The sequence below is a fragment of the Habropoda laboriosa genome, unplaced genomic scaffold (genome assembly GCF_001263275.1).
Source record: "Habropoda laboriosa isolate 0110345459 unplaced genomic scaffold, ASM126327v1 scaffold119, whole genome shotgun sequence".
In the NCBI taxonomy this organism is placed as follows: domain Eukaryota; kingdom Metazoa; phylum Arthropoda; class Insecta; order Hymenoptera; family Apidae; genus Habropoda; species Habropoda laboriosa.
In genome coordinates this window covers 839,559-850,967 of record NW_017100225.1, presented here as the reverse complement: position 1 = coordinate 850,967, position 11,409 = coordinate 839,559, and the positions used below count along the sequence as shown (strand labels likewise).

The 11,409-nt window shown below is 42.2% G+C and overlaps 1 protein-coding gene across 1 annotated transcript in view; it reads right to left on the bottom strand.

Moving 5' to 3' along the window:
- Nucleotides 1-234: 234 nt before the first annotated feature.
- Nucleotides 235-11,409, bottom strand: part of LOC108571155 (synaptogenesis protein syg-2-like) — a gene marked incomplete at its 3' end in the record, with an annotated part of 80,310 nt that continues 69,135 nt past the window's right edge. Inside the window, exon 8 of the mRNA XM_017933134.1 lies at nt 235-365. Coding sequence (XP_017788623.1) covers nt 235-365 — 131 coding nt within the window. The remainder of the gene's footprint in view (nt 366-11,409) is intronic.

The following is an 11,409-nucleotide window of genomic DNA, read 5'->3' as shown; positions in this document are numbered from 1 at the left end:
GCGAGTCAAGACGAAAAGGAACGGCGCTTTCTTGCGGGGTTGTTTGCTCGCGCGGCGCATTACTCACGCTTTACTCCGCGTTATGTTGGTCGGAATTTACGCTCGACTCCCTATGCAAACCAGGAGCAACGTACCTACCCCCCTCTTCGACCCGCGCGACCTTCGCCTCTGGTGGTAGTTGTCGGATTTGCACCGGTGCGAGAGTAAAAAAGTTGTTTGGACGTACATACATACCTCGTGAAACCATGTCAATTTGTAAGCTCTAGGATTCGCCCGAACGTTGCACTCGAAGTAAACGTCGTCGCCTTCCTTGATGTTCTTCGGATTCAACGACGAGCCCATCTTCAGGGTGACCACAGGGGAAACTAGAAAAAAAGAGCGAGGTGAGAAGGATGGTGAAGAGAGTTGGCGTTGTACGCGATAGGGGGAATATGATCGATCGGGAGCGCAACAACTCTGTGGCAACCAGAAATTTATGGGCGTCGCGCGTCCGTCGCTACGTTATTTATGAATCGAGAGCTGGTCGAGGCCACGGTGCAATAATATTCGGACATTAGCGGGGCTGGTTTAATGAAATTTGCATTTTCGCTCGCGCGAAACGCGTTCAAGTGAACATCGGATCGTATCGGAGGGGAATTGAAACGCGAAACAACCGTAGTTAATAACCTCACGCTCGAATTAACGGGAAACGTTTTATCGCGCGTGGTTCCTCGCGTGACGAAAATCGCTATTGAATTTCGCGTTCCCTACGACTCAATGCACGCGTCGATACCACGCCATATGTATCATTGCCACGCTCTGTGGATGCGACAAGAAGAGCAAAGAAAATTTCACGCTTTACGTTTCCTACATTTTCCCCGCTTTATTTTCGGGCAGTTCAATTACCGTGATAGATCGACATGCCGATTTGCTTTAATATTCTTTCAGTTCGTTGCGTTGTTCGACGTCTCTACTCTATATCGCGGTTGCGAACCTTTTATCTTCATTTTTATCGTTAATCGGCGAACACGCAAATTACCGTAGAGAAGGACCGCGTGAACGTACCGCGATGCTCTTCAAACATTTTCCTCCGGCGCTGCGGAAAATTATTTCTCCTCCCTGTCAACTACCACGGTCGAACAGGCAATTTCGAATCATCGCCGCGACGCTCGGTTAACAAATGTTTTTTCAACAGGTGCATTGTTACTCGTTGGAACGGTCGAAAGCAATCTGAATGTTAAATGGAAAGTAGAAGAGAGAGAGAGGATGGATAGAGCTGATTCATTTTTCAAATTCTCCGTCGAATTATTCGTAACAAAGTTCCTTCCTTTCTTTTTCATTCCCAGTGTATCTTCTATTCGACCAGATTCGTTCGCGCGACTCGATAGTAACAACGCGGGTTTTACATTTTTATATGAATAGAAATACATTTTGCAACCTTGTTCCCAGTTCTATAAACTTTTCTTTGTTTCCCCGCGAATAAAAGGTTTAATTCGGGTAGAACTGCGGTATTGTGTTTCGCGTTTCGTAACATTTCGGTGAATAACCGAAAAATCGATTATTCGATTATTATCGCGTCGCGTGTTAATGGCTCCCTATGACTTCGTTAAGAAATAGGGATGATTATTTAAGAATTTCGATGTCCTCACTTCTAATGTACTCCTATTTAACAAATATGATGATTTAAAATTACGATGTTAGTTCTAAACGCGAGGTGAAAGGGATTTTAATGGTTGTTGCTGGGTGATGGTAGACTGGTCTAAGATGGTACACTGCTCGTCGAGACTTCCAAGAGAGTCAGGGAGCTCTAAGAGTTGTCCATTTTTTGATTGGCGATTGACAGGAGCAATAGGGGGTGGTGTGTGGAGGTGGAAATGAAAATGAGAAACCTTGGCAACTTCGCGGAATTTCCGCTGGGCCTGGTACCTGCGACGGGGTCAGCTATGAACCAGCTAGAAATTCACGTTTTATGACACGGACAATTGGCTGTTGAGCGCGTCGCCAAAGTATTAAGAACCCCAAAAACAGCTCTTGAACTTGGGGTTTCGGGGGAACTGAGGGTTTCCTTTTCTGCAGATTGCTAGCCGCTACGGCCCGCAGGACGTCTTAAAATTACGGATTAGAAATATTAAATATTAATTGGTTAGGGGTTTTACTATTCCGAGGGTACTCTGCGGAACAACCAACGTTTTCTCGTTACAACAAGTAGCTACAGATATTTTCTCAAGGATACACTTGGAGGAAACGAATTATTAAAGGGGCTAGAGTGCAGAGGATATCTATTGTTCGTTCGTCTATTTGATCTTACCGAAATAAATCTAGGATCGGCACGGTACGACGCGGCGCTGCACGGCAACAGAAAGCCGCGTTGAATGCATTTGCCGTGCGATATAAACGCATGCATGCATATACTCGAGTGGCGCAGCTCTAGCGGCACGTTCAAATTTACAGAATGCGTAGAGCCACGTACATGTGCATACGTAACGAGTTCTCTAGCACGTGTGTACAGCACGCGTTTCAAGTTCCCGCCAATCTTACACGCGTAACGAGAAAATCTTCACCAATCTGTCATTCATCCGTAGTTCTCTATATGTATGTAGATTCTCGCGAAAGACGTAATCTTTCGAGTGATTTCGTTATCACACTTGCGTGTAACGCATTCGCACGTTTGCGTTACCGGCATGAATACTTTGTGCGTGGAACGTGTAACCAGGTGTTCGTAACGCGTACCTTGAAACGCGTATGCTACAGGGTAAACGAGTTGCTTGCAATACTTGCAAGGTTAGGTTACGCGCTGTAATTTCTACCTCGACGGATTAATTTTCATTAAAGACGCGCTTTTTACGAAATTTTTCCTGCATCCTGTGCGAGAAGAGGTAAACATGGTAGGTTGTCGGGGCTCGTTTAAGCTGGCGCAAAAAATCAATCCTACGACGTGCACTGTCCCCTTAGTAAAACGCCCAATTAAGGAACAAACGAAGCGAGTACGGAAGTTTCCGCTTGCGTAACTGTCTTCAGTGGCAGTTGAGTGTTCTTGAACAACGGAATATATTTCGATCTAACGAGACAATAATGAACGTACATATCTACTTATGTATGGACGTACATAAGTACATAGGAGATATTGGGGGTTGCATGTAACGCTCTCGAGACTCGATCCAGCGCGAATATTTTGCAGCGTTGCTGAAATTCAAAAAAAGGAACGAATATCGTGCATTTACATTTCATGTTTATGCATACCTACTGAAGCATTTCAATTTTTACGGGGAATTAAATCGCGAAAGCTTCTTGCTCGATTAGGTATAAACTTGCGCGTAACGTTATTCGACTTGCGACGATAAAAACCTGGCTACCGACTCGTACAGAGACGTTTTTCTCTTTTTGCATGATTATACGCGGCGACTGGAAATTATTCACCGGTCGCGAATTCGGTAAACTACGAATGTCTAAACTACTGCCGTCAATTTTTCACCTGTTATTCTCCGCGAAATGAATATTTCGTAAGTTTAGTAAAATGGGAGGTAAAACGATACGACTTGAACTAGCGTAGCGAACTATGGCTGCGCACGCAGTTTTGGATGCACCAACGAAATCTCTGGTAGTTTCGATGCCAAGAGACTGCCGCGTTTTACGTTCCTTCCGACGTCGTTGGATTTTATCGGTCAGATATCGGAGATTCGTGACAAAGAGCAAAGACGATGCTTTATTGCAAACGACCGTCATAGGGAAGAGGTTGGCACTCCGAGTGTAGTCATTATTCGTTCTAACACCCCGTAGCGCTCGTGTAGGTTCTCCTCCTGGGTGAATTCGATTCATCAAAGCTGGTGCCAAGCGGAAAGGAGGAAGGTTCGAACGAAGGGTGAACGCAGGAGAAACTGGAAGGAAATGCAATTTGCAGGATGAAGGAAAGATTGGTGAGAAACGTAAGAAGAAGACCGATACATCGAACGAAACGAAATTGCCGCAGGTATACGCGTCATCCGAAGTTTCGAGAGGGTGGTTGCTGCTATGCGGCAACTTTCAATATTCGCGGCTGGCACAGCTTTGCCCTCTTACCTCTGGAAACATAAACAACGAGCTGAGTGTCGTCTAAAGAGAGTGAGACTGGAGGAAGCATTTGAGACGAATGCTCGAAGAGAGAGAGAGAGAGTAGGAGAAGTTGGTGCGATACATTATTCTATAAAGTTTCACGGATATTATAATTGATGTAGTTGCTAACTCTATATGTACACATACGCGTATCTAGTTCGTCTCCTTTGTCGTGGAAAATGGTGGAAACGCGAGAGGAACATCTCGTACGCTACTCAGCGCGCGCGCACCGGTATTATCCGTAATGGAAACTGCGAGGGGAAAGAACGAACCGAATCGAAGCGCGTTGAAAAAGGATACAGGGACGGAGAGAGGTCTTGAACAATCGGTCTGTATGAGGGGCCACTTCGCGATATGAATTCTGCAGCGTGTGCCGATGGATCGGCTCGATAACGCCAGCCGGAATTCTCCTGGTCGCACGGTTGTCTCATCACGCGATGAATCTGATTGATATCGCCGCCCCCGGTGTGCTTTGCGAAATTCTCGAAAAGTCTGCTATTCGATGGAACTCGCACGCTATCCGATCACGAACGGATACGTGTCCCTGCACACCGGATGAATTACGTGTCCTGCAAATCCTTAGAAGACTAAAAAGGCCACCGGTCACAATCGGAGATTTTTCATCGATTGCGATAAATAATCTTCGACGATGAGATTGAATATCGTCTCCAACTCTACAGATGGGTTCCGGCTAAATTAGAACGACGTTAGAACGACGTTGAGTTTTCCTGGGAAGAAAATGCTCTTAGAATCTGGAAAACCTAGCTCTATATCCAACAGACGTTTCAGCGCTCCGGATCGGATCAAATGCACGCTGCAGAAAGACTCCTCTTTCTTTTTCGAAGACTCTATTCCATTGCAAAAGATTACGTGCCTGTCGAGTGGAAGGATTACAGGTCATCCGCAGAAAGTATCAAGACGTGGTTGAATCGAATCGAGAAGCCAAATGACGAGGTTCACCGGGGCGAATTGAGTTGCGAGGAAAACGAGGAACCCTGCCTGTTCAACTGGAACCTCTGCATTAATGAAAACACTCGTTTAAAGTTCGTGTAGTGGAAGGGTGAATAGTGATGTGCAGAAGGAAAATGCGACGCGTTAAAGAAGATGCTCTTTAACGGCTTCTTCCGTGCTTTTGGAACCTGTCATTACGGGACGGCGCATAAAAACCGTCGTAATCCGTGTAGTTACCTTGGTTAATTGGGTCGTCTACCGACCGTCTCGACCGTAAATTTTTTAACTTGAGTACCGTGCAAAATGATACGCGGTGATTTTCAAAAGGATATCTACCAAGTTTACGCCGAATCTCGACCGACTCTGTTTCGAGTACGTACACCTGCTTTATAGACACGCAGATACTGCGTGTGGGATGGTTGGCGTTACACAACCTGGAAACTTTCATTGAAATTGATGCGTAACGCTTGCCGTAGTTTCGTCGTCGGCGTTTCCACGCGTTGTACAATTATAAACAAAGTTACACGCAGAGTAGAGTTAGGCTAGCGGTAGGTTGCTACCGTGTTCGTTACACTCGTTACTTTTCCTGTTCGAAATGACGACTGGTGCCTGGGTGACGTTTCGTGCTCGTCACGGGCCATCAGTCATCCGGTTGGCTGGTACGCGTGGAACGCTCTGGAACGTACGGAATTACGTACACAGTCTTTTCGTAACACCACGCGGCATCAGCTGAACCGAAAACTTTTTCGGATCCACGTGTTTCAAATTCTCCGCGAAGTTCGACTTAATGGCATTCTACGTTTGTTTCCCCCCTCCGAGACAATTGGCACGGTGAAAAATGAGATCGGTAAGCTGCCCTGTAGCATTTTTCATCGCGAGAAAAATGAAAGAAAAATATCGCTGTTTCCAACAACGATACTATGAATTTTAATTAAATCTCGATTCCCCGGTTGCACTAGGAACGCGAGCCGCTAGTGTTCGCCGATATCGTGAAATTGACAGAGTCGGAATTTAGAGTTCGGTCGATCGGGGTGAACGGCGAAGCTTAACGATTCAGAGAACGCGAAATTTCCTCGACGGTATTTCGCAGGTATCGAATCGTCAGATAGCGGCCCGATCCGAAACGAAGCCATTTAGCTGTGCGAATAATGGGTCTCGATAATGGCTTTTCAACGTACGAAGACAATGCCACGATTTATCGTTTCTAGTCGGCATTCTCGTCCCTGGCGACGTCCACGTGCAATTTCGACCTCTTTTCCTCCGAACGGTCGTTCAAAGAGTTGGAGTAATTACGTTGCAATCGTACGTTCGAACATTTTTCATTTCAAAATCTTCCCGTTCGGGGTAACGAACCATCATTCGACGCGAGTAACGACGAGTTACCGTAGAAGCAGGCATAAATAATAGTCAAAGTTGCAAGGAACGGAAACGCGAATACTTGGCAACTGCTTATGAACGTAAAATATTCGAGAAAATGCTACGTATCGTTTATTTTTCTCCAGCGATTGATCATTGTAGTCGACGAGGCGAGTCGATTCCACTCGGAGAATCTCAACGATCTCGTTAAATCTGTTTTCCTTTCGTTCCCCCAAAGTTCTACGTTCCCGGTAACTTCTTGTTCGGCAGGTGGATTATCTGGACAGGATTACTGTATCGGTTACTGTACCTCTCGGTACTGTCACTCGTAAATCACTGGATTCGTAGGTATTCGTAAATTGGCCACTCGACCGCAATATCGAGGGTAGGAAGTCGAAGCAGAATCGGTCCGCAAAATTGGCAGGACCCAGTAGCAGCAGATTTTCACCGTTCCACGTCGGCGCAGATAACAGCTCGACAGACGTCGTTTACGGATCCTGCGTTAATTAATCATGATCGACAAGCCGTATCGGGAAACGCGTTTCTAATTGTAAGTTTCTCGATCGACGTACCGATAACCCGTCGTCAGGTTAGACGTCGCGTCGTCGTCGATATTTCTCCGTGTCGTTGCACGCTTCGATCGGTTGCATTTCTTGTTAATCGACCACAAAACAAATCGGATTGCAGGAAAAAAAAGTTGCACGATTATTCCGTTGCCAGATTTCGAGTTCGCATCGCGCCCACGAACGTTTATCGATTACAGTATATTCTCCGCAAGTGTCAGACCGCAAGAAAGCTGAACCTGACACTCGTAGAGTCAGGGACTACGTTTTCGAGCCTCGCGCCCGCCTTTGTAGTTTGCCGAACGTAGACAAGGACAGCGAATAAAAGATCGAGGCAACCAAGCGATTTAAATATAAACTTTCTTAATTTTACGTAGGGTAACTGTAGGATAAATGTAAGGTCGATTCCACAAGTGTCAGTAAAATGTAGGGTCGATAGCAGCAGAAAAGATGCTAAACAATTAGAATTAAATGTAACGATAGAAATGATTGCAATAATGCGTAATGCAATTGAAAAATTGAAAGAATCAAAAGAAAAAACGCGAATTCGTATCTTCTTCGATTCTAGAATATAAGAAAATTTGAATAAAATACGCGACGAGAATTGGGGAGAAGCATAAGAACTAGGGATGAAGCTGTTATTTCAACCGCGGGAAATCCTTCGTTTTTCGCGGGAATCAATTATTTTTCGCAGAAAATCGCCGATTCTTTCGTAATTCTATTTTGATTTCTATTGTAATGTTATAATAACGTATAATTTATTAATTCTCACAATTTTTTGGTATAAATTTATACTTGCAACAATTTGTTACAACATTACATATAACAATTTATACGTTTTTACAATATTCTTCAATGGAAACATAGGTTTTAGCGTTCTCGTTACTTACTCGTGGTTAAATTAATTTCGTAGGGACTAAAAATCAGGTTGTCCTGTGGTTGTAGATTAAAAATAACCATAGTACAGCTAAATTTATCGTGTTAAATAATTCTTCTTACACGAATGAAAAATGTATTCAACGTTTGTTTGTTATAATATCGTGAAATAAATTATATTATACGTTTTCTCCACCAAACTGGACAAAGTACAACTAGTACTTATCGAAATGATTTATCTCTCTCGAAGAAATCGAGTTTGTATAGTGAGAACGTATAAATTGTTATATGCAATGTTATAACAAATTGTCGGAAGTATAAATTTATAACAAAATTGTGAAAATTGATAAATTACAATTCTGCCTGAATTTTTGAAATTCAGAAAAACACAGGTAAACTTCCATTGCATTTAAACGATATTCTCCACCAAACTGGACAAAGTACAGTAAATTCTCTACAAGAGTCAGTAAGTTTACTGTCTCGCAACGTAAATTTAAGTAAATTAGGTTGAACTGCACAGAAAATGCACAGAACTGCACAAATAATTCATTTCACGATATTATAAGAAACAAACGTTGAATACATTTTTGATTTGTGTAAAAAGGATTATTTAACACGATAAATTTAGCTGTACTATGGTTATTTTTAATCTACGACCACAGGTCAACCTGATTTTTAATCCTTACGAAATTAATTTAAGCACGAGTAAGTAACGAGAACGTTAAAACGTACGTTTCCATTGAAGAATATTGTAAAAACGTATAAATTGTTATATGCAATGTTATAACAAATTGTTAGAAGTATAAATTTATACCAAAAAATTGTGAGAATTAATAAATTATACGTTATTATAACATTACAATAGAATGCAAAATAGAATTACGAAAGAATCGGCGATTTTCTGCGAAAAATAATTGATTCCCGCGAAAAACGAAGGATTTCCCGCGAAAAGTGACCGATTCCCGCGAGAAATTATCGATTTCCCGCGAAAAGTGATCGATCTCCCGCGCAAAGTAGTCCGTTTCCCGCGCAAAGTAGTCGATTCCCGCGAAAAATAGTCGATTCCCGCCCGAATTATTAACGACTTTGCTAATGATTTTGGGGAAGGGGTACCGCAGGTATAAATAGACCCGCGAGCTCCCGCGAAATCATTTACCCTTTATACTGGGCCCTAGACACTTCGCGTAATTTTGATCTGAGGGTACTGAGACGTGGGTAGGGTGGTCGAGGGCTTCTGGCTAGCAGCCTATGTCCACCCTATACACACTCAACTACCTTCTCTCAAAATTTCTTTCTGAAATTTACTATTAGACTTTGAATACTCTGCTTTGAATTTTTCTAATTTTTCTAATTATTAAAACTTAAACTTGGACTATTCAAAGTCTAATAGTCCACTATTTACTACTGAACTACTGCTACTTTTTGCTTGAAATAAATTTAAATAATCCTTCGGGTCGTTAATACACGCGAGAAAATTATTATCGAACGTATTTCGAGATTGTTTTGAGGGTTTAGGGAAATCGAGATTTCAGTTTGTTATTGTTGTTCTTCGTACTTGTCGAATAGGATATCGAAATGAATTTGAGAGGTTGCCTAATGAAAATATTTCGGCGTTTCAGCTGTCCATTAATGAAATAAATTTTCGTTACAGGTTATTTCTAAATTTAATATGTACTTTTCTTCCAGCAATCTATAATTTCATTTTCTTTCAGTATTTATGATATTTTCTATGCTATTGAAAAATGAATTTTGAATTTGTTTCATGAATTGTGATTTACTAATCTAATTCTTCGCAGGAGTTGCATGAATTTTGCATGTTAAGTAGTTAGTTACATTATTGAATTGTATATTGTGAGCTGATTTGCAACGAGTGCACTGTACTCGTTGCACTATGCCCCTAATTAAACCGTCCAAGTAGTTTACCGTGATAAATCAATTTTCAATTTTGATAAATATTAGAGTCAGTGCAACGCGTATTGAAATAATAGCTTCATCCTTAGTTCGCTTATTATTGAATATTTTTCCGCGTTTAACTATTTCCTCCCAATTCGCGTTTTTGCTTTTCTTTCAATTTACTCGCGTTTATTTGATACTTTCTTTCAATTTTTCACTCGCGTTCTATGAAAGTTTTGTTCGATAGTAGAGTCTAAAGTAATATAAATTCGCGATTTCTCCCCCTCTAAATGAATCGCGTTTCGAAGCACTTTTCGCGTCGCCCATTCCACAGTGACTCACAAAGTGTGAGTCTGTGAGTCTTGGGAAATGAACTGGGAGAGGAAGGAAGGAGGCAATGCAGTCAAATCCAAGTTGCAGAGCCCAGCTGCCTAATCTTCGAATTGTGAGTGACAAAAATGGGTTTTTTTTTCTGGTGATATGGGTAGTTAGTTGTGTTATATATTGTGCTGCCCCTAATTAAACCGTCTCACTAGTGTTTCGCAATTAATAATCGATTTTTACGAGAAGTTTTCAATTTTTCAAAATATTAGAGTCAGTGAATCGCGTATTGAAATAATAGCTTCATCCCTAGTTCGACTTATTATTGCATATTTTTCCGCGTTTATCTGATATTTCCTCCCAATTCGCGTTTTTGCTTTTTATTCAATTTACTCGCGTTTATTTCATGCTTGTTTCAATTTTTCACTCGCGTTCTATGAAAGTTTTGTTCGATAGTAGAGTCTAAAGTAATATAAATTCGCGGTTTCTCCCTCTCTAAATAAATCGCGTTTCGAAGCACTTTTCGCGTCGCCCATTCCACAGTGACTCACAATTCGTGAGTTTGTGAGTCTTGGAAAATCAACGCTTGGAGGAAGGATGACCATCTGAGAGGAAGGAAGGAAGGAAGGATGCAACGAAATCGACATTGCAGAGCCCAGCTGCCTGTCTGCGAACTGTGAGTGAATTTTTTGAGGGTTTGGTGATTGGTTATATATGTGTGTGCATGTGCATGTTTGAAGCTGAACTACCAAAACTTGGAAGAAGAAATCAAAGGATGTGAGTTCACATCCGAACTCTACTGCACTAAAGGTGCAAACGCCCTCCCATTATTAGAGTATCCCAATAGTATACCGCGTTAATTCTTAATAGAGTCAATTTTCACTACGAATGCCCATTACTTTCGATCGATACGAGAATTTATTACGTCGCGCCGCGTTTCATAATAGCTTCATCCCTTTTTCTTTCTTTTCTTTTCTTTTTTTCAGAGCGTTCAGTTGATACCTCCCTTAAACCTTTGCTAAATACCCCATCTAAAATGGACTACATGAGAAAATGGAGGATGGTAAAAATTCGCGATTTCGGGTACTAAATAAAATTCAACGAATTAAACTACACTTAAAAGAAATCGCGATCCGTACACAATTTCGCGCGACACTTCCACAGCTTCCTAGGTCTGGTGGGTCCTTCAGTCTGGCTTTTTGATCTCTCAATCTGGCATTGGGTCCTTCAATCTGGCTGTGGATCTCTCAATCTGGCTGTGGATCTCTCAATCTGGCTGTGGATCTTTCGATCTGGCTTTGGATCTTTAAATCTGGCATTGGGTCACTCAATCTGGCATTGGGTCACTCAATCTGGCATTGGGTCACTCAATCTGGCTTTG